This window comes from Polypterus senegalus, chromosome 14 (genome assembly GCF_016835505.1).
Source record: "Polypterus senegalus isolate Bchr_013 chromosome 14, ASM1683550v1, whole genome shotgun sequence".
NCBI classification, from domain to species: domain Eukaryota; kingdom Metazoa; phylum Chordata; class Cladistia; order Polypteriformes; family Polypteridae; genus Polypterus; species Polypterus senegalus.
Genome location: NC_053167.1, coordinates 21,700,488 through 21,724,837, shown reverse-complemented (window position 1 = coordinate 21,724,837; position 24,350 = coordinate 21,700,488). Strand labels below are relative to the sequence as shown.

Sequence of the window (24,350 nt, the reverse complement as noted above, 5' to 3'; positions counted from 1 at the left end):
TACATGAAAATTCTTTAAGTTATGTTAACATTCCTTTAAATAACAAAGTGTATTCGTCATCTATTTCTCTTATGCAAAAGACTATTACTTCCATATAATTTCCTTGTTAATTTGCTGTAGCTTTTAAAAGGTTCTGAGCTTAGCATTAGGGAATCCATTCCCGGGAATCCCGGACTCCCGGGGATGACACAGTGCATGGGCATCTCACATGTAAATGGTTTTAGAACGACCAACAATTATTTTTAATAAAACTACTGCAATATGTTGACACCAATAAAACACTAACCTTATCTACAAGCAGTTCATGCTGTCATATACCAACATGTATCTAGTTCAGGGGTAACCACACTTTTTTGGCTTGCGGGCTACTTTTAAAATGACCAGGTCAAAATGATCTACAGTACAGGCCAAAAGTTTGGACACACCTCCTCATTCAATGTGTTTTTTTTATTTTCATGATCATTTACATTGGCAGATTCTCACTGAAGGCATCAAAACTATGAATGAACACATGTGGTGTTATGTACTTAACAAAAAAAGGTGAAATAACTGAAAACATGTTTTATATTCTAGTTTCTTCAAAATAGCCACCCTTTGCTCTGAGTACTGCTTTGCAAACTCTTGGCATTCTCTCGATGAGCTTCAACCGGTACTCACCTGAAATGGTTTTCACTTCACAGGTGTGCCTTATCAGGGTTATTTAGTGGAATTTCTTGCTTTCTCAATGGGGTTGGGACCAGCAGTTGTGTTGTGCAGAAGTCAGGTTAGTTGGACAATCATTTATTTTTCAACAGGCTGTGTAAGGGCTATTTGACCAAGAAGGAGAGTGATGGAGTGCTGTAAATGGTCATGAAAATAAAGAAACCACATTGAATGAGGAGGTGTGTCCAAACTTTTGGCCTGTACTGTATGTATGTATATATATATATGTGTATATATATATATATATGTATATGTGTGTGTGTATATATGTATATATATATATATATATTGTGAACGGCACCGGGCACAGACATGGACATGTTGTTATCACACCACCACACGTTTATTTACAGATTATTTACAATTATTACGGTCACCAAGACCCCAGTTCATTGGTCACAAAGACCCCAGTTCACTGGTCACAAAGACCTAGTCACGTGCACAAAACCCCAAACACTCAATGTCCTGGCCACAATGCCTTTCTTGGGCGCTCCACTCTCCACTGCCCCCTCCTTCCACCCGACTCCAGCCCTGAATGACGGGAGACGGCCCCTTTTATGGAGGACCCGGATGAGCCCCAGGTGTTCCCGGCAATCTTCTGGCCACGCCCAAGTGTGGCGGAAATGCCGGCTGTCCTCCCGGCAGCTCTCCGGGCGCCGTCATAAATCTTCCCCAGCACTTCCTGGGTGTGGCAGGAGTGCAGGGGAAACAAGTCCCAAGGCATTGGGGCGCCTCCTGGCGGTGGCCACGGGCCCCTACAGGGAAGAGCTTCCAAGCCCTTGACCCGGGGCCCCAAAGCAACCCGAAGGCGAACCCCACGTGGTCCAGGCAGGGCTCTGACCCTCTTCCCGGCCCTCCTGGCGCCCCGCCGGGTCATGGCCCCTGGCATCCCTGACAGTGCCCCACAGCCAGCGAAGACCACTGCGTGGGTAAGAGCGACCCGTCCCCGCTGAGGGCAGCAGAGCCCCAAACGGGTCCCACTCGAGGATAGCCGGGTCCGCCCCGCACTCCTAGCAGGGACAGGGCGGAGACACAATCTGAGCACCAACCCATGGTGCATCCCTGTGCCTCGCACAGGTTGTGCTCCCCCCTTTTACCGCACCCGGGGCCTCCTCGGTCGGCACCCCCTCCGAGACCTCCACGCCCCTTTGTTCTGAGGCACTCGTTCCCCCGTTGGCTCCTCCAGCTGTGAGCGCACCTGCGCACCGACAGAGAGATCATTCTGCAGACGGCCCGACATCAGAGGGCTGTTCCGCCACGAAGGGGTTCCTTCAGCTCGCCCGGGTCCGTCCCTACAAAAGAGAATACAGGGCAGAACCGCTGCCAAAGCACCCAGCTCGTGCCACGCACGGGCAGCGTTCCCCTCCAACCGCACCCCGGCACTTGCCTGATCGGCACCCTCTCCGCGGCTTCCGTGTCCTCTCGATGATGGAATGCCGGCACCGCCCTCTCTCCGCCCGGCCTCAGGGATTCCCTCTGCTCTTCCAGAGGGCAGCCAGCCGCACGCTGCACCCAGCAACGCTCTCACCTTATTGGAGGAATCGGCACCCAGCCTCTTAATCCTCCCTTTACTGGACGCCTTGACGATATGCGGCTCCGTATTAATCAACACGAGCCCCTTTCCCGTCTGCGTCCGTAACATATCGGAGGAATCGGCACCCAGCCTCTTATTCCTCCCTTCACTCTGGGACGCCATGACGGTTTGAGACTCCTTATGGAATAAAAGGCGCCTCTGTCCCGTCTGCGTCCCTATAGTCGGCGCAAGACCAAGAGCTTCACTCGGGCGGAGCGCTAGGACCCGGGCACTTAGCAGCCCGTGTCCATTCCGCTGCCCCTCTCGGACTCCCCTGCCAGCGCATACAGTCCGCGGCGCCGCACCTCCTGTCGGAGGGCTGCTTACTCGGAACTGATCATTGTCATCACAGCCTTTTTCAGCAGCCCCTCCCATATGCTTTACGGAGTCGGCTGTACTCACCGCCTCCGCGTACCTCTCGGCTGGAGATTCCAGCGTCAGCGCCCGTCCGTTGTCGATCGAAGCGTTCTCAGCGCCCGGCGCTTCCTCTCCAGTACCAGCACCTCAGCCGGAGGGCACATAGCACCTGCAACACACGCTGCCCGGCGGGCTGAAGGGACGCCTCCAGCTCCGCCAAAGCAGCCGGCAAAGACAGGAAGTTAACCGACGCGGAGCCTACCTGACTGTCGGCCTCCGACGCCGCCACTTCCTGTGGGCCTTCTCCTCCGCCCAATCGGGTCTCCCCTGCCCGTGATGGACATTCCTGGTCCCGCCTCTCTACAGTCATCGGCGGGCACACAAGACACACCGTCCAATCGCGTGCCTGTCAGGGGGAGGGACTTCCGGTCCGCGGCCATCTTGGCTCCCTTTCTGCGGCGGCGTGCTTGCCGGCAGCCTTGCTGTTGGCAGCACCTTCGAGCTGCAGCGTCTCCTCCTCGCAGCCCCCGCGCTGCGCCGTCCCTACCGAGCCCCGCAAACCAGCATCGCCCGCCACTGGCGGATCCGGGAGGTCCCTGCCTGGAAAATAAACACACGCCCGCCCCCAGGGCCGGCCGAGCAGGCAGGGAACTCACCTCCCAGGTCCCGTCAAACCGAGGAAACGTCCCTCGGCGTGGCCTCTCTGGACGCCATGCCGTCCCGGGCGCCTCCAGTAATGGCGTGATCGTGGGAGCCCGCTGCACTCTTCCAATGCACGCCCGCCCGCCGCTTCAGGGAATAACGGCCCTCCTGCGGACCCCTGGCGGTCCGTGGGGTTCCTTTACCCAGCGGGGCTGTGTGCACGCAGCCCCAGCGAGTACGTGGGTGGGGTCCCCTGCTGCGCCGGGTCGTCCACAACAGATTGTTTGATAACAGGTCTCCGCCTTGAAACAGGCGGAGCATCCTGCCGACTTCGCCAGATGTGAACGGCACCCGGGCACAGACAGGCGGACATGTTGTTATCACACCACCACACGTTTATTTACAGATTATTTACAATTATTACGGTCACCAAGACCCCAGTTCATTGGTCACAAAGACCCCAGTTCACTGGTCACAAAGACCTAGTCACGTGCACAAAACCCCAAACACTCAATGTCCTGGCCACAATGCCTTTCTTCGGGCCGCCTCCACTCTCCACTGCTTCGTCCTCCTTCCACCCACTCCAGCCCTGAATGACGGAGACGGCCCCTTTATGGAGGACCCGGATGAGCCCAGGTGTTCCCGGCAATCTTCTGGCCACGCCCAAGTGTGGCGGAAATGCCGGCTGTCCTCCCGGCTGCTCTCCGGGCGCCGTCATAAATCTTCCCCCAGCACTTCCTGGTGTGGCAGGAGTGCTGGGGAAACAAGTCCCAAGGCATTGGGCCTCCTGGCGGTGGCCACGGGCCCCTACAGGGGAAGAGCTTCCAAGCCCTTGACCCGTGGCCCCAAAGCAACCCGAAGGCGAACCCCGTGGTCCAGGCAGGGCTCTGACCCTCTTCCGGTCCCTCCTGGCGTCCGGCCGGGTCATGGCCCCTGGCATCCCTGACAATATATATATATATATATATATATATATATATATACTTGCAAAATACCCGCGTTTTGCAGTGGAGAAGTAGTGTGTTAAAGAAGTAATGAAAAAGAAAAGGAAACAATCTGAAAAAAACGTAACATGATTGTCAATGTAATTGTGTTGTCATATACACACACACACATATATAAACATATATATACACTATATATATTGTGAAGGACCGAGGAGACAGCAATAAGGGTTGGGGTTTCCGGCCCCGTATATTGTACAGAACTTTTTCAAAAAAAGAAAACAGGTCTTTGCATAAACAAAACAGTTCATAACGCGACGCCGACTCCGGGCGTCGCGGCCATTTTATTGGGGAGGAGCCGGAAGTGGAGGGATGCCGGGAAGGACCGCAAGGGAGGATGGGAAGGATGACGTCAGGGCAAGATGGCGGAGGAAGGGCGGAAGTATCGCACTGCGGTCAATCCAGGCCTATGGTGCAGGATGGTCTTTCTTTCTACGAGGAAGCAGAGGGAGAAAGTTAATACCCCGCCATTCCCTGGCGCGAATGGTTTCCCAGGTGCTATCGAATCAATCCAAGGCCTCCTACTCGCGCGTGCGTGACAATATATATATATATACAGTACAGGCCAAAAGTTTGGACATATACACACATATACAAATATAGACATATATATATACATATACATATCTACATATATACTGTATATACACATATATATATATATATATATATATATATACATACAAATCTACATATATATATTAGTGGTGGGACTCGATTAAAAAAATTTATCTAATTAATTAGAGGCTGTGTAATAATTTTGATTAATCATATGTAATCACACATGAAAATTTGCCCCAAATTGCATATTTTTTTTTTAAATTTAAAAGGGTTTTAGTGGGTGACAGAATCAAATAATAGACATGGACATGAATATTGTAAACAAGCTATTTTAATTTCTGAAAAAAAAAAATGCTTTTAAACTGCATTTCAATTCAAAACAGAAACAAAAATATCATCCCTGGCTAAAATGGGGCAGACTTAAAAATAAAGTGGTAGTTTAAGTACTTTAAGTACATTTTCAGAATGGTATTGTCTTTAAATAATAACAACCAAAATTTCAACATAAAGTGCAGTTTTTCTTCTTAAAAAAATAAGTCAGAAACATAAAAGGTAATTTGATCAGCTTCATCTTTAAACTGTGAGTAACCTTAGCCAAAATTATTTTGTACATTAGGCTAAAATACTGTGATCAGTGAACATTTTGTATTTAGAGGTAATTAGAATTACTAACGGTCACGGAAGTCCAATGATCCCCAGTAAGAGCCACAAAGTCCGCTTTCTGTAATGCATCTAATTTTGCTTGCTTTTCAGTGTGCACAAAACCATGCTTTTATCAAGGCTTCGGTCGCGGAACGCGCTTTATTCCGACTAACATTTTTGTAGCTCTGATGTGTGCATCAGTGTAATCGATTTACCAGGAAATCATGCATTGACAAAAGTTCCCCTTTGCTTGGAATTGAAAGTGTGATTAAATGCGTTATTTTTTGTAACACGTTATGGAGTACATGCATCAAAGCTTCTCAGCTGTGCTTGTGCTAAGAAAAGGAAACATTTTAAAAATAACGTAAAATGATTCTGTGTTAACCGCATATTTTTTCATACGTCTCAAACCAAGGAGATGGGAGGGTAAAATGAATCGGGAAGCGCACGTACATACTCAGTGCATCCCGTCTCGGGAATCGAACCTCGGATGTCGGCGCTAGACGCGAAGCCTCTACAATTGCGCCACGCCGTGTGACTTGTCTATTTGAGAGTATGTAGAGTATGTATGCGTTTCGCAGTGGAGAAGTAGTGTGTTAAAGAAGTTATAAAAAAGAAAAGGGAACATTTTAAAAATAACGTAACATAATTGTCAATATACAGTAATTGTTTTGTGAGTGTTATTGAGTGTTGCTGTCATCAAGGATTTGATTATCATTATTTCTTTCAATCAGGTTCGTATTTGTACAATGTGTTGTGTTCAAGTTACATTCCGTGTTTGTCAATCGTTGTAAAGATAAGAGGTTTCATTCATCGATTCGTTTTTTTACTGCATCAATAAACAGCTTGTCTTCCTCTTTATCTGAGATGTGACACAGTGCATGCATGGGTTGTTTTTTTACACTGTCTTCCTTTAGCGGGACATTGAGTTTTTCCGCAGTACATGCACTTATGAATTTTCAGACCCCTCATATTTTTTTGTTGCCTTCTCAATTGTGTAGTTTGGTTTTTGTTCAGCACTCTTTGGAACTGTTGCTTTTTCTCTGTGCACTGCGTCAGTTCACGTGAGCCGCTTGGTGTACATGCATCGAAGGTTCCCAGCTGTGCTGGTGCCATCTCGTGTGATGTCCACGGCTGTATGTAATGTTAACTAAGACCCGGCACTTAAAAGTTTCTCTCACAGTTTCGCTGAATTTGTGTGAAACACCACCCTGACCATCTCATCTTCCTCTGCATAAGCACAGTCCTTCACCCGTGAATATTTAGCGGCAGTGTTTCTATTGGATTGCCGCTGACGGATGGCCTTATATGGGCAGGCACTAAATTACAAACGCCAGCGGCTTGCTGTCTATGAACTTAATTTAAACTTTAGGTTTACACCGTGTTTTGTTTCTGATGTAGCAGCACTCATGAATATGGTTGTATATGTCAGTCGTTCGCTTCTTATTGTTTCGCTGCCTTCTCAATTATATAAATGTTTTCTTCAGCGCTTTTTGGAGCTCTTCCTGGTTTTCTACGTACTGTGTTTATAGTCAGTTCACGTGATTACGTGGGAAGCGTGATGATGTCACACGAAACCCCGCCCCCCACGGCCATCCAGCTCAACTCCATTACAGTAAATGGAGAAAAATAGCGTCTAGTTATGACCATTACGCATAGAATTTCGAAATGAAACCTGCCCAACTTTTGTAAGTAAGCGGTAAGGAATGAGCCTGCCAAATTTCAGCCTTCTACCTACACGGGAAGTTGGAGAATAAGTGATGAGTGAGTGAGTCAGTCAGTCTGTCAGTTAGGGCTTTGCCTTTTATCAGTATATATATATATATATATATATATATATATATATATATATATATATATATATATATATATATATATATATATATATAAACTGCTCAAAAAAATTAAAGGAACACTTTGAAAACACATCAGATCTCAATGGGAAAAAGAAATCCTCCTGGATATCTATACTGATATAGACTGGGTAATGTGTTAGGAACGAAAGGATGCCACATCGTTTGATGGAAATGAAAATGATCAACCTACAGAGCCCTGAATTCAAAGACGCCCCAAAAATCAGAGTAAAAAATTTATGTGGCAGGCTAGTCCATTTTGCCAAAATTTAATGGCAGTAACTCAAAATTGTACGCAGCACTTTGTATGGCCCCTGTGTTCTTGTATACATGCCTGACATCATCGGTGCATGCTTCTAGTGAGATGCCAGATGGTGTTGTGGGGGATCTCCTCCCAGATCTGGACCAGGCCATCACTGAGCTCCTGGACAGTCTGAGGTGCAACTTGGTGGCATTGGATGGACCAAAACATAATGTCCCAGAGGTGTTCTGTTGGATTTAGGTCAGGAAAGTGTGGTGGCCAGTCAATGGTATCAATTCCTTCATCCTCCAGGAACTGCCTGCATACTCTCACCACATGAGGCCAGGAATTGTCGTGCACCAGGAGCCACTGTACCAGCATAGGGTCTGACAATGGGTCCAAGGATTTCATCCTGATACCTAATGAGCAGTCAAGGTGCCTTTGTCAAGCCTGTAGCGGTCTGTGTGACCCTCCATGGATATGCCTCCCCAGACAATCATTAACCCACCACCAAACTGCTCATGCTGAATGATGTTACAGGCAGCATAATGTTCTCCATGGCTTCTCCAGACCCTTTCACTTCTGTCACGTGCTCAGGGTCAACCTGCTCTCATCTGTAAAAAGTACAGGGCACCAGTGGTGCATCTGCCAATTCTGGTATTCTATGGCGAATGCCAATCGAGCTGCATGCTGCTGGGCAGTGAGCTCAGGGCCCATTAGAGGACATGGGGCCCTTGGGTCACCCTCATGAAGTCTTTCTGGTTGTTTGGTCAGAGACTTTCACACCAGTGGCCGTTTGGAGGTCATTTTGTAGGGCTCTGGCAGTGCTCATCCTGTTCCTCCTTGCCCAAAGGAGCAGATACTGGTCCTGCTGATGGGTTATAGACCTTCTATGGCCCTCTCCAGCTCTCCTAGAGTAACTGCTTGTCTTCTAGAATCTCCTCCATGCCTTTGAGACTGTGCAGGGAGACACAGCAATCCTTCTGGCAATGACACGTATTGATGTGCCATCCTGGAGAAGTTGGACTACCTGTGCAACCTCATTAGGGTCCAGGTATCGCCTCATGCTACCAGTAGTGACACTGACTGTAGCCAAATGCAAAACTAGTGAAGAAACAGTCTGAAAAGATGAGGAGGGAAAAATGTCAGTGGCCTCCATTCCTGTTTTGGGGGTCATCTCATTGTTGCCCCTCTAGTGCATCTGTTGTTAATTTCATTAACACCACAGCAGCTGAAACTGATTAACAACCCCCTCTGCTACTTAACTGACCAGATTAATATCCCATAAGTTTCATTGACTTAATGCTATACTCTGATTAAAAAGTGTTCCTTTAATTCTTTTGAGCAGTATATATGTGTATATGTGTATATATATGTGTATATGTATATATGTGTATATGTGTATATATGTATATATGTATGTATATATGTGTATATATGTGTATATATGTATGTATATATGTGTATATATGTATGTATATATGTATATATATGTATATATATATATATATATATGTTATATATATATATATATATATATATACTGTATATATATGTGTATGTATATATAGCATAGTTTTACTGTCAAATAATGCAAAGAGTACGCGACATGTGTTTCGCCCTTTACGTTGCGCCATGGTGTGTGGTTCGTTTATTTGACCGCATGTAGATCAGGGTAATTACATTCATGGCATTCGTAGTCTGAATCCCAATCTGATTGTATGGGTGGTATGGGTGGTTACCTACCAGGTAACGCTTGTGTCGGCAAACATCCGCCACAGTGCCTTCTTCAGTTGCGAGAAGCAGATCATAAAATGTTGCAAAATTTTACTGTCAAATAATGCAAAGAGTACACAACACGTATTTCGCCCTGATTCTGGGCTCATGAGGCTTACACACTCACTGCACCCCCTCTCGGAAATCGAACCTCGGACGTCCGCTTCAGAGGTGAAGCCACGGCGGGTGGTTCATTTATTTGACAGCATGTAGATCGGTGTAATTACATTCATGGCATTCGTAGTCTGAATTACAATCTGATAGTATGGGTGCATGTGGGATGACCAGTGTGTTAGAAGGAAAGAGATCGAAGACTTGGCCACCCTGTATGTCCATCAAGTGGTAAATGCCATAGGGAGGATATATGATAGAGTAACGTTTAAATAAAATTTTTTTTTTGAATGCAACGCGATCTACCTGATCACATACTGATACACTTGTTCTAAACTACGCCCGCGCTTGCCGTTGCTCTAAAACACAGCAATTTCAGCTTTTACCGATGCATCCAGTTTCTTGTCATCATTCTGTGATAGCAAGTTTCTTGGCGCAGATAATACGGATGCAACAGACTGACGCATTGCAATTTCAAGTTGCTGTTTAAAGCTGTTGTCTGACAGACTTCAATGAAGTCTGCCCCGTTCCGACATTTGTGAGCTGCCGAGTGCAGACTCCTCTCAGTCCACTGTGCTCAGTCTTAGTCGAAGTCGGGAGACTGACGACTGCTGCTGGTTGAATTAATCTGCAAAACACTACACCTTGGGCCAAAAATTATTATTTTCAACTATAACTCTGTTATTTCTTGATCGATTTTTACACGCTATATATGAGAGCTTGGAATGAAAAATGTCCGGGAATGGATTCCCTACCTAGCATGTTAAGCAAACGAGCTAAAAATCTTTTATCTTTCATCTTTCTTCAAATGGAGATTGTGCTCTTTCAGTAACTGCTTTGTTAATTCCATTTTATAAAGACTTTTTAAATGATTTAAAGAGATCTTAATTGCATTTATTTAGTTATCTTTAAATGATATCCAGATAACATTAAGTGTTTTAAAAATATCTCTAAATGATAACTTGGCTTGCCATAGCCCCATGGCTTTGGAACAGTGTACATTTGTTTATTAGTAATACTTCTTCCGTTAGTGCCTTTGAGGTCCAGATGAATACTTCATGACCGAAGGCTTTTCTTGGTTCTTGAGCTCTTCATGCCTGTACCACAGGCCCCCAATACTGATGCATCAGATCCCCTGGATGTGGTAACATTAGCAAAGGAATTTGTTCAGTTCTCAATGCAGTTTCTAGCCTCATTTCCCTGGTTTCCCAGTTCTAGCCATCTCAGCAGGGTGACTACCCTCTTTCTTCTTCTGCCAGGCTTGGGACTGTCCTTGGCGGAACTGAAACTGGAAAACAACTAAGAGCATGCAATAGAGGGTGCAGTTTTTCTCACTGTTTTTCGATGGGGTACTGACAGAATATGTGAATCATGTCTCTTTTTAGATAACTTAAGTTTCTACAGATGTCTCTAATATGGATGAATGTAGTACATACTGGAACCAGTTAACATAGAAAGCACATCAATAGATAAAAAATGTATAACTAAAATAATTGAATATGTAGTTTAAATAGAATCATTTAATATGTAGTTGATGCCACATCCAACTGTTGTGGCCAATGGTACATACCGTCACAAAAAAACCCTGCTTATGAGTATATACTCACCAGCCTTTTTATTAGGCACACCTTGCTAATACTGCATTGGACCCCCCTTTTACCTTCAGAACTACTGTAATTCTTTGTGGCATAGGTTCAACAAGGTGCTTTAAACATTACTCTGGGATTTTGGTCCGTATTGACATGATAGCATCACGCAGTTACTGCAGATTTGTCGCTGCACAATCATGATGCGAATCTCCTGTTCCACCACATGATGTGGATTGAAATCTGGCTATTGTGGAGGCCAATTGAGTACAGTGAACTCATTGTCATGTTTACAAAACCAGTTTGAGATGCTTTGTGACACAGTTCAATATTCTGTTGGAAGTAGCAATCAGAAGATAGAGTACACTGAGGTCATAAAGGGATGGACATCAATACCAAAAATAGTCAGATAGTCTGTGGCATTTCAGTGATGCTCAATTGGTACTAGGCAGCACAGTGTGCCAAGAAAATGTCTCCACACCATTACATCACCACCACCAGCATGAACTGTTGATATAAGGCAGGATGGATCCATGCTTTCATTTTGTTGATGCCAAATTCTGACCCTACCATCTGAATGTTGCAGCAGAAAGCAAAACTCATCCAACTAACCAACGTTTTTCCAGTCTTCTCTTTTGGTGTGCTATTGGGAATTGTAGCTTTACGTGCCTGTTCTTCTCTGACAGGAGTGGTATCCGATGTGGTCTCCTACTGCTGTAGTCCATCTGCTTTAAGGTTTGACTCTCTTCTGCATACCCCAGTTGTAACAAGTGTTTATTTGAGTTACTGTTGTCTTTCTATCAGCTCGAGCCAATCTAACCATTCTCCTCTGACCTCAGATGGCATCACATGGCATTTTTGCCCAGAGAACCACCGTTCACTGGATATTTTCCCTTTTTCAGACTATTTTCTTGAAAACCCTAGAGATGGCTGTGTGTCAAAATCCCAGTAGATCAGCAGTTTCTGAAATACTCAGACCTGGTACCAACAACCATGCCCCATTCCAAGTCCGTTAAATCACCTTTCTTCCCCTTTCTGATGCTTGTTTTGAACTTCAGTGGGTTATCTTCACAATGTTTTCATGTCTAAATGCATTGAGTTGCTGCTATGTGATTGGCTGATTAAATGTTTGCATTAACAAGCAGTTAAACAGGTGTGTAACTAATAAAGTGGCCATTGAGTGTATGTAATAATTATATTGCTTTTATTGAAAAAGAAACATAAGGTATTTATTTTAGCTATTTAAAATTTATTTTTTTGTTAAAAGTAGTCATTTAATAGCCTTAAATACTAAATTATGAGTTTAAGCAGTTTATTATTAGGGATTTACTGTATTTTATCTGCACTCTTTGAGTCATTTGTGCAGTTTTATTTGTAAAAAATCAAGACAGCTAAATATCCTCTTTAATAAAACCCCTGTGTGCGTCCAGGTGTCGGTGTGTGTGTGTGTGTGTGTGTGTGTTCTGGTGAAGTGCGCATGTGCGAGGCCACACGGCACGTGTTCAGTCTCTTCCTGTGCATTCCCTGTGTGTGCAGGGAGAGAGAGAGAGACAGACAGACAGACACACACACACACACGCACGTAGGCCGGCCGGCACGAGAGACAGTCACACACGCAGGCAGGCAGTCACGCACGCACGCAGGCCCGGGACAGAGTCAGACACACACACACACAGGCGCACGCGTGCATTGTTGCAATGTTACTTTTCTTGGTTGTTTATTAGATTACGGATTTTTCAAATGTTCATTTTTTTCCCTGTGCTTAAAACTCATTAAAAAAGGTTTTTTTAGCGAGCGGGTCGTAAGGTTATAGCGCAAACTCTTGCAGTGTTAGTTTTCTCTGTTGTTCAAGGTTTTCTTAGTGTTATTCAATGTTTTTACATTTAGTTTACTATTACGCTGTGCATTCAGTGGTATAATTAACTATATTTGTGCTTAAAATCTTAAAAAACATATATGTTTATATACAGTTCATACGGTCTGGAACGGATTAATTGTATTTACATACAATCCTATGGGGGAAATTACTTCGGTTCCACTGTATTACTGTCTGCCAAAATTACAGGCATTATATGGAAATACAAACCAGTATTACTGAGAGAGAAAATTAAAGGCACACAATACAGTGACGCATATTACAGCCACATACAAGGTCCCTTGCCATTTAGTATAGACTGTTCCTACTAATGTTTATGCACTACTGTTCTAGCGCCAGTTATTGTAACGGGCTTAATGTCTAGTACAGAAATATTTCCTAAGTCGTCATCTTAACATTTCACCTTCTGTTGAGCTAACGTGGACAGTTCAACTTGTGACTTATTAACTTTTTTAGTGTTAACTTTGTTAATATTCTTTACAGGTACTTATAACTGAACAGTTTACTGTGTCACGTTATTTTCAAATCTGGCATTGGTTTTATTTCTCTTAAGTTTATTTTACTCCACATTAAGCCAAATCTATAAAGAATATATAGGCACCTCAAGTATATCTAATGCCAGTTTGCATCATCTTTGTGTTCTGTGACTTATTCTTGATATTTTGCTTCTTTTTAAACTCGTCTTTTTTGATTTACCATAGATCCCGTTATATAAGCCGTGAATTTCGTCCTATATTTTTGGCTTGGAGTTTGGGGGTCGGTTTATACAACGAGTATCTTTTCAGATTCAAGATTTCCAGCGCAATGCCGGTTTTGCCGATGAATACGGAAGTAAATAATGACGAAACCACAGAGCCATCTTTCAGATGAAGTAACTTTGCATGCCGGTACTTTAAATTAAATAAAGAATTTTTTCAAAAAAGTATTTTAGTTGTTGATTTTATTAATAAAATTTATAATAAATTATCGGGAAGTTTAAAATGAAATTTTTTGTTTTGATTTACGACCAACATCTTGCGTTACAAAATGGATGTGGTCACGTGTATCCGCTTGCGTGATTGTAAACAAACAACCGAGAGCATTAGTAGCGTCAGTCGGAGCCCAGATGCATGTTTGTAGATGTAATTTCCGTCATTGCAGTGATTTACCTATATATATAATTCATTAAGACCATGCAAGCAAGACACATAATTGCTAAGGAAGGAAGAGAAGGTAAAATAAACCGATCGCAATCGAAAAGAAGATGGACATTGTGTGGAAATATCTCCTCCCTTCCTGCAGCCCAAAGATGTCAAATTAAATGTTGAGTACAGTATGAAATTGTTTCTAGAATAGAATGCCTTTTATTGTCACTATACGCATCTACAATGAGATTAAAAGCAGCTCCTTCAGTGCAGAAAAAAGTTCTGTCTCATAGCTGGTCTCGCTATGTTGTCTGGGATGTTGTGCGTGTCATGAAAAACACTCGAAACAGATGTCTGGCTCTGGACACCGATGTCTGTAAGGTTCTGAATGGTGCAGCGGATGTTCGCCGAACCGATCGTGCACAAACAAGGACAAAAAAAAGTACAAAAACAACAAAAAAGTGCACTGAAAAGGAGAGTCCTGAGCCGCTGCGACCATGTGTGCCGCCATGCTCCTAGCTTAATCGAAGTAGGCTAGGCAGTTTTATAACTTTTGGTTAGTACATTAGAAAAATTATTGGTGTTTTGGTAAATTATGCACATTATATTATATATCAAAAATGCCGGCAGTCTCAAATTCTCACCGATAAACATTATAAATATACCCGAAGAGACACTTTTAAGGAAATTTAGAAAATTTTGCTTGGAGAAGGGGGTCGGCTTAAATACCGGTCATCGGCAAATACATGTAATTTAGTAGGTAGAGAAGGGGTTCGGCTAATATACCGGGTCGTCCTGTATTCCGGGATCTACGGTACTGCAGGTTTTATTGTGTTCTTTGTAGCTTATTTGTTCAGTAAACCTTGATACTTGCTTCTTTGAAGATAAAAGGGCACAAGCATAAAATAAGCACCTGTTTTTAAAAGCGCTTCTTCCATTTACGGAGCCTTCATGCACTAGCAAAAGTTAACCGGTCTGTATTGATAAAACAGCAAACATTTTGGCCTTTTATATGGGCCAATTAACAACTGTAATTCTGCAGCAGAAATATGCGAAAACAAATTTGTAATCCATGCCAATAAACAACCACAAAAATATATGTTTGAAATAAAAACAAAGAATGATGTTTTTTAAAAATAAAGGCATTTGTTGAGCAACAGTTTCCGAGTTTGAGGAGGTGAGTATCGTGAAACAATTTGCTGCATAGATTCTTCAGAACCTTGACTAGAGATTGAGTGATGTGGCTCTTATTATTATTTTTTTTTAGTCCAGACTGAGTAATGTGACTTTTGATTTGTTTTTGTTTTTTTTAACTCCAATGATGAAGTTACTGTGTTATTATGGTGATAGTACTATGAAAAAACGACCTCTGTTAGTGGATTTAGTATTGTACCGAATATTTTACTGATGTAAGGTGACTTGTACAAGAATTGCTGAATTTCTTTAAGGTACATTAAATGAATTGAAGGTGCATTTTGGATTTCTTTTCAAAGCATCTATTTGTTTGTACCACTTTCAGGTCAGGAAAAAGTATCTGAGCAAGATGTCAATTATGGAAAAGTACTGGATTCACTCATAAGGCGAGACAGTGTTAACTCCATGGACTCAACTGTTTCCTCTGGCATTGGTAGTACAAGCACTCAGGCTTCCTTGGCTGATGACCCTGAGCAATGTGAGGTCATTAAACAGCAGAAGGAAGTAATAGAACGTGGTATTGAGTTGTAAGTACAGTATTTTTTTTTAAGTTTTTTTTTTTTTTACTTTTTAAGTTTTTTTTTTTTTACTTAAATATTTGTGCATTTAAAAAATTTTCCAGTAGTTTTTCCTTGTTGCTGTACATACTATATTAACAATTATGCTTTTAATTTATTACAGGTGCAACACATTTGTGCTTTTCACACAAAACATTCATTGAATCCAGTAAAGCCAAGTGTAAACATACATTTTTTAATTCAGGACTTTGTTTTTGGTCAATGTTGTACTGCAGGTACATGGTAAATGTAAAATTCACATTATGATAAATGGGTTTTTATCAAAACAATTATTCTAATTATGACAAAGTACCTGCTTCACTTTTTTTGCAATAAATTAGAAGTTATTTCTCATTCTTCAAAACAACAGAGCCATATTTTAGCTACTTTGTTTCATAGTGTATATGTATATACATCCAGAAATTTTTAATGACTAGGAAACACTCAGACCTCAGGACCTCAAAGAAAAGTGGTTCATTCGCCTCTCATGAAACACAGCATCCCAGGCTACTGTGCCACGGGTACCACTACCATTATGGTGCTTAGTTGTCTGCCTATTCAATTTGCTTTTCTGCCATCAGATGCCCCTACCATTTTTTTCCTGACATGCAACATGCTTGCATCAGCTGTGTTTTGTGTTCGTGTCTCTTCATAACGCAAGAAGGATCCAAAGCCCAGTAATGTGGCAGAGGAAGCCTGTATATCCAGTTCTTTTATTGTGCAGCACTTTCAAAAACCCTTGCAGACATAAGGAGAACATGAAATCTCTATGCAAGCGCACCCGGGACATGAGCATTAGTTTCCTTACTGTGAGGTAGCAGTTCTTCCACTGTGCTACCATGCCACCCCTTGCAAGAAAATTAAAGAACAAAATTCTTTCTCAAGAAAAATTTACCAACAAATACAGATTTTTGACCTTGTGATTTACAGTTCTTTATGACCTGTTCAGTCATTTTCCTTTTTTTCCTTTGACTCCAGTATCTGTAAGTCTGCATAGGAACCTTATTTTCCCTTTCTAGACTCTAAGATGTCCAATTTTCCTATGAAGTTACTTCACATTTTAACACAGTACGAAATGTGCATTACATTCAGCAATATGTACCAACAAAAGCACAAAATAATAGAAAATCATGGCAAAAATCCATAGTGTGCAGTACTATTCTGCACTGTTAGTGATGGCTATGATGTATTCATCTGTGTCAGAACTAGGGCACAACGATTTGGCAGAATTATCTAATTGTGATATTTCTGGCATATATTGCGATTTCAGTTTGATTTGCGTTATGGTTTTTTTTTTTTTTTTAAAGTTCGGTTCAGTGTTTACTTTGCACTATACAGTGCAACACAAATAAAACCTTAAAATTACTACAAACAACAGAAGCATAGCATAATATTTGCTTCCCTGACATCTCTACATTTTCTTAACCCTCATTGTGGTATTTGCAGATTTTTTTGTCAAGAGCACCAACATATTTGCTGGTTTAAGTCATGAATGCTGTTACATGAGTACAGTGAGTACATTGCCACCACTACTAAACAGTCTTTCTGAAGGTGAACTTATGGCTGGTATACACAGGAATTTGCAAGCCAGTTTGCCCAGTATTGGAACGTTAACTTGTGTACTAAGGCTGTCCAATTAGCCATAAACCAGGTTTGAATATTAAAATTCTAAATATATAATTATTCAAACTTAGGTTATTGATGCTGAGTGTAACAAGTATGTTTGTACTTATGTTTTATATTTAATAATAATTTAAAGGCCGCAGCAGCGGCAAGAACAAACACCAATTTAAATAAATTCTTATAGTACTCAGGCAACTGTTGTTAAAGAATCACAATCCCAAGCATTTGCACCCAATGAAAGTAAACTATGAGCACTGCTATCTTATTTTCAGTCTACTACTGAAAGCTAGATGCTAGATAAGTTTAAACCTCACAGACGGTTTGGCCTGAAAGCACTCTTTTTTTTCTCACTCCAGTCACTCAACCCTTCCTATAGATGTGTCTTGCACCCTCACAAAAAGGTGCTTTCCTCTGGGCTCCATCATGCATCAGCCAGATATGTCATAATATGCTGCCTAGGTGGTCCAAAAGGGCCTCAAACAACATTGGCATAAGTGCTTCATGCTTTGCAGTCTCACCTACAAGTAAAAAAAGATTAAAAAATATTAATAATGATGTAACAAGATGCAGTGCTACTATGTGTGCATTACAATTTAGGCCTCTTTTCACAACTGCTTTTATGGCTTATTTCCTCACAGGGATGAAGACAAATAATGTCATGTCAGTTAATAAGACCGCAACAGTGTGAGATTTGTGAATGATGTGAAACAACAGGCAATTCGAAGGCAGACATGTTTTATTATTTTGGGGGTGCGAATACCACAGCATTCAGTAAATAAGCCGGTCGGAACCTTTGAACTCGTACAAACAGCCATGATCGTCATTCGTGTCAAGTCAGGATCCATGCAGTCTCTTTTCCCCCACCTCTGTCATAAAATTCAAAGAGAGCCATTCCTGGTGTGGGGAAGGGGTTCTTAAACTATCAAACCATTGCTGTGATTATTGATTATAATGTAACACTAATATTACATTGTTTTGCCTAAGTTACAATTAATGACATATAAAATATTTATCAAGTTATATGCAAAATCTCACATCACAACATATACTGTATCAAACCAGCAACAAGGTGAGACTGGTACTAATTGTGTGACATGGAGCGTTGCCTGACATGAGGCTTGTTAAAGTGGGGATTAAAGTATTGTAATAAAAGTAAATTAAAAATTTAGTTACTTTCCATTTCCTTTAATAAGATCATAGCATTAAATTGCTGTTAGGGATCTTAGATTTAAGAGTAAATTTGGAAAGAATCAAATACAAAAGGATATTTTTACGTCATTGGGGAATGGTTTAGAAAAACTGCTCTGAGACCAAATCATAAGACAGGTTTTTGAATTTCTGTGGGCTGACAATAGTCAACAGAAATTTCTAATCTATACTAATAAAAGACAAAGCCCTCACTGACTCACTCACTCACTCACTGACTGACTCACTGACTCACTGACTCATCACTAATTCTCCAACTTCCCGTGTAGGTAGAAGGCTGAAATTTGACAGGCTCATTCCTTAGAGCTTACTTACAAAAGCTGAGCAGGTTTCATTTCGAAATTCTACACGTAATGGTCATAACGGTCGACAATGTCCGCCATGTTGAACTTTCTTATTTATGGCCCCATCTTCACGAAATTTGGTAGGTAGCTGTGTTTTTTTTTATTATGTTAAGATTTGAGAATCCCCTCTCACAGGCTGCACTGCTCAAAGGCAGTGTAAGAGACAGTTTAACCAATTTGACAATGTTAGAGTAAAGATCTGGATTGCTTGTATTTATTATCCGGACCAAGTTCTACACAGAGGATGCTGCCAGGCTTTTCCCTGTTTGCTTTAAGCACATACATTCTGTGACAGTTGTGTCTTTGTCACAACTCAGTGTGGTTCATAATTCTGAAGAATGGTGCAAACTGTTGTGTTGCCAAAACAATGTAAATCTTGCATTTCCTGAGGCCAAGTTGAAGGATCAAATACTAAGAAATGATCACGTGACTTCAATGAGTCATACTGTATCTGATTCCAAACTCCTCAATTCATCCCCTGAGTAAGTTTATCTTGTACCTGTCAGCATCAGCATTAGAAACAGTATATGCTCTGTAGTGGCCTTCAGCATCAAGCAAAAGTTTAAACTGTCCTATGGCCACCATGAGTTCATCCTTACATTCTCCAATAATCAGCCCTTAATTCTGAAGCACATTTCATGGTGTGTGAGATTCTCCTTTATCATTTGGTAAGATAGAGAGAGAGAGAGAGGGGTAAAACAAGCAAATTTATAGGTTTTCTAGCCCCTATAGCCAATAGGTCATCATGGTACTTAAAGGCTTCTGATACAAGCCAATTCTAAACATCCATACTTCAGACCAATGGGCCAGAGAATACCTTCACACCTGCCCCCAAAACCATGTGTTAAGGTGAAGCTTGCCAACTAGGCATTCCGACTTTCCTGTATGGGTTGTCTGAGAGAGTCCTGCAGAGAAACATTTGCCAAACTTGTTTGAGGCACTTCCCCCAACCCTGTTGTAACATTTACTATCCTGGCTTAGTCCGGGGGGGGGGTAAACATGAATGCTTCTAACTAATGATGTACTAATATGATATTGCTTTGCCTAAGTTACAAATAAAGGCATATAAAATATTTATCAACTTGTATGCAAAATTTCACACAAGAACACCCCTCTTGATAGCTTACTTCACTTGCTATAGGTCCATGGCAATATTCCAACATGGTTAAAACTCTGGCCCTGATATTTATTTATAGTTATAGCAAAAGTATAGGTAAAACTATTGGAAATTGTTCCAAGATCAACTAACCTATTATAATAAGCTGGACAATTTTTAAGATATGAGAGAATTTGCAACTTCACCAGAAAGATATCTTACAAATGGTGAATTAAATTCATAAAACAGACAATACTTAAAAAGAATTGATAACACAAAAAAGTATGCAATTGTTCTGAAGGTATGAATATTTTTAAAAGTCAACCTACATATTGCACATAACTTTCTTGTTAACAGGTTTAACAAAAAACCAAAGAGAGGAGTGCAGTATTTACAAGAGCAAGGCATGCTTGGGTATACTACAGAGGATGTTGCGCTGTTTCTTCAACAAGAAGAAAGACTTGATACTGTATGTTGCTTTATATTATTTGTCATTTAAAAGGATATCTTTAGAAACTGTTTATGATATTAGCTAGCAAAAGTTTTTCATATTACATTTTGAGCCTTTCTGTAGTCCATGTGCAACTAAATTTGAGCCATGCTGATCTTTTTAATGTATTAAAACATTAGGTATGCACATTGTTAGTGAGTAATTAACTGAGCAATAAATATTGTTATTTAAAATGTACTTTAAATATAGAAGTGTCAGAATTTTCCTTTGTTTGTACAGACTTATCTTACGTTAACTTTAACTTATCTAATTAATATACCTCTCCCTGTTTTGTAATGACTGGTGAGGCATGCAAGTTCAAGTTCTGTTTGCATCATAAGTTGTCAAGAAATAGGCTTTTGGCACCTGGTGTGTCACATCTTCATGATACCATCTGACAAAACACAACGGTATAGACTTAAATGTTAAGTAAATCGAGAGCCTCAAAACTATCTTCTGTCTAGGATAATTTATTACCTGTGAACTAAAATGAAACACCTCAACTTTAGAATTGAATGAGTTTGTGGTGAAAATGGAAATCCATATTAACATGAACAGAACATACAGACTATACACACGCTACAACTCAAGCACAAAATTCGGACTGTTTGTAAACAGAGGTAACCACTTTGTGGCCCCATCAAAATGGGCTAGCAGTTCCCAGGATGAAGACAATTTCACATACTTCAAAAAGCAGTAGTTTTCAAGATAAGAAATTACATTGAGAACATGATGAGAAATTGGAGAAAAGTACTGAAGAAAAGTTGAGGGATGTTGTATATACAGTATTTTAGTATTTAAATTACTTAAAGAAGTTTATTATCTGTTGTGCACATGAACTGCTGCCCCTAAACACAGAATACAACTGCTTAATAGTATTAATGACAGAGATCTTAAAAATCATTTTATTGTATTAATTATTACAATAATGGAGGTCATGTTTTGTTGTATAAAATTAAAACTAAAATTTATTCTTTTGTTCAGACTCAGGTGGGAGATTTTCTTGGTGAAAATAGCAAATTCAACAGGGAAATTATGTATTCCTATGTGGATCGTCTTGATTTCTGCGGCAAAGACTTTGTTTCAGCTCTGCGGATTTTCCTGGAGGGCTTTCGTTTGCCTGGAGAAGCCCAAAAAATAGATCGTCTGATGGAGAAATTTGCTGCAAGATATTTAGACTGCAATCAAGGGTAAACTTATTTTAAAATAACTTAAGATAAAAAATAAGTTTAATTTAAAGTTTTGTAATTTAACAGTTCTGTGTCTCATTTGATGTCAAATAATAATTTGTGCATTACAGGACTTTGGTTTTAGCTGTTAATAGACAGTACCAGTTTAGAGTCTCTCATTTAATGTATCAGTATAAGTGAAGGTTAGGGAAGAGATTAGAGTATTGAAATATATTTAGTCTTGTTGTATCATTGATTCACTGAAGACTATCTGTATGCATTTAGGTTAGAGTAAACTTTCTTTATCCAGCAGGAATGTGCAAATATAAAACATTCTTTTACAAATACACGAAAATAGGTCAAAGAGACAAGAGATCAAATCTGTTGTTATGGTCAAAACACTTAACTTCAGATTCATACAGTTAACAGTAGATAACAGTTTAGATTATTTCACTATTTAGAATCATTTTCATTTTCACAGTATCACAGTGAAGAATAAGTCTAATGAGAAACACCCCAGTTTGTAAGCATTGCCATAAGAAACTGTTGCACGCTGTTCATTGGAGCTGTCTCTACACCTCTCTTTCTTTGTTTTCTGCCCAGAGGAATACAGGAATTTTACAAAGATTTTTAAAGATACCTTAGAAAAATTTGCTAGTCAGTTTTGGCTGCAACTTTCACACAAAAGTTCTTAGAAAAAGAAAGGAATATGGACACTTGGTTAACTAGCATGGAATCTTTAAATAATTTAATAAATCATATATTCTTTAAACAGCATATTAGATCATTCATGAACTGTTCCACAAATGACAGTGGCAAGTAGATAACAGCATTTTAAAATCACAGTGCCAGTTATGTACCTAATATGTTAATAGCATTTCATAGTTATATTTATAGCATTTCATAACTTTTCTTTTTTGTTGTAATTAATCTACTATATATCGCTATGGCTAATAAATGTATGGGTGTGGTGTTGGAATTATCACATAAAATTGAAATTACAAAACATTTACAAAACAGCGAAAGTGCTTCAATTTACAGAGTAAGAAGAACAACAGTGAACGATATAAAGTATGGTGCTGGCAAATGTGTTGAAAATGGAAACTACTGACAGTAATGTTATTCTGTATTAATGTTAGTGTTCTTCTGTATTGTAATTTTCTTTTTAAATTCTCTTATGTTTTATTATTATATTGTGACGTGCAGGCAGCTCCTGATACGCTGTGAAGGAGTAGAAAGGGTGGAATCAATGCTTTAAGCGATGGGACAGGGTGAAGGGCTTCTGTTCCATAAGGGGAAATCGCATCTCTTAGGATATGAGTGGAGAAAAATGAAGGTGGTGCAGAAGGAAGTTTTGAACAGGGAGTCAGGAGACAATAAGTAGGAGTGTTTGTGGTATAGAAAAAAAAAAGAACATAAGTGGGAGGAGATAAACTAATTGGTAGGGAAAACTTTTTTTTAATGAAAGGGCATCATTCGTTGCAGAACGAAGGCTCCAAGTAAAACATAGAAAACTCCAGTACCTCTGAGTTGTATTTGCTTAGCTTATTATGCTGTTCGTTGCAATATTACTGTATATGACTCAATTTTGTTAATACAAAATTATATTTTGTTAATATAGTTTTGTTTTTTAAATAAAAATAAATACTGCTGTTTGCTAAACTAATCTTCTGCATATCATTTTCAAAGTAGCTGTTCTGTTATCCGTCTTTTCTCTTGACCGTCATGGTTTCGGTCCTGATCTCTAACGGATAATTGAGGTTTTACTGTATTTAAAAAAAAAAAAAATTAAATATGAAAAATTCTTGTTTCAGTTATTCGCTGACAGCTCATCTACAAGCGCAATGGACAGTCTTCTAGCTACAGTTAGTGTGTAAGTTTGAATTGTGTGCCATAACTGTTTTTTTCCAGTGTTACTGTGAAGACTGAATAGATACTTGAAATCAGGTGTTTTTCTCATTATGCATAACCGGTTGATTCAGTTTTAAAGATTGGGATGCAAATTCAACTATAAATTCTATCCACAAAGAAAATTAACTACAGTAATAGCCTGGTCTGCAATTAAGCATAAATAGAGATTAATTAAAATGATCTGTCAGCTCTGTGATATTAAAAAAATTTTACAAGCATCTTTCAGAAGTTAAGAAAAACCTGTATATGAAATTTTTTTTTTTTGGCTGCATATGTGCATCAATATTGATTGTCAATATCAATCAAATCTATTTTTATAGCACATTTTAAAACAACAATAGCTAACCAAACTGCTGTACAACCAATAATAACAGTACAGAAGATAATGAACAATACGACAATAAAATACACAAACACAGCACTTATAATTAATTTAAAGCTAAGGAATAATATTGTGCCTTAAGAAGTGATTTTAAAAATTGGCATAGCAGGAGACAGCCTAACATGAAGTGGTAATCAGTTCCAGTGTCTGAAACTGTAAAGGCACAATCTCCCCTACACTATAGTATTTATTTAGGGACCACAAGAAGCAACTGATCAATAGATCAGAGTGGCGCTGATGAAATGTAGGATTGTAAAGGTCGGAGTTATAAGAAGGAGTTATGACATTTATTATTTTATAGGCAAACAATGAAATCTAAAAATCAACCCT

The 24,350-nt window shown here is 40.4% G+C and overlaps 1 protein-coding gene across 1 annotated transcript in view; it reads left to right on the top strand.

Annotated features, from left to right (window-relative positions):
- Window positions 1-24,350, top strand: part of LOC120514612 (brefeldin A-inhibited guanine nucleotide-exchange protein 2-like) — a 570,108-nt gene that overhangs the window by 91,397 nt on the left and 454,361 nt on the right. Inside the window, exons 4-6 of the mRNA XM_039735092.1 lie at window positions 15,568-15,769; window positions 20,426-20,537; window positions 21,543-21,748. Coding sequence (XP_039591026.1) covers window positions 15,568-15,769; window positions 20,426-20,537; window positions 21,543-21,748 — 520 coding nt within the window. The remainder of the gene's footprint in view (window positions 1-15,567; window positions 15,770-20,425; window positions 20,538-21,542; window positions 21,749-24,350) is intronic.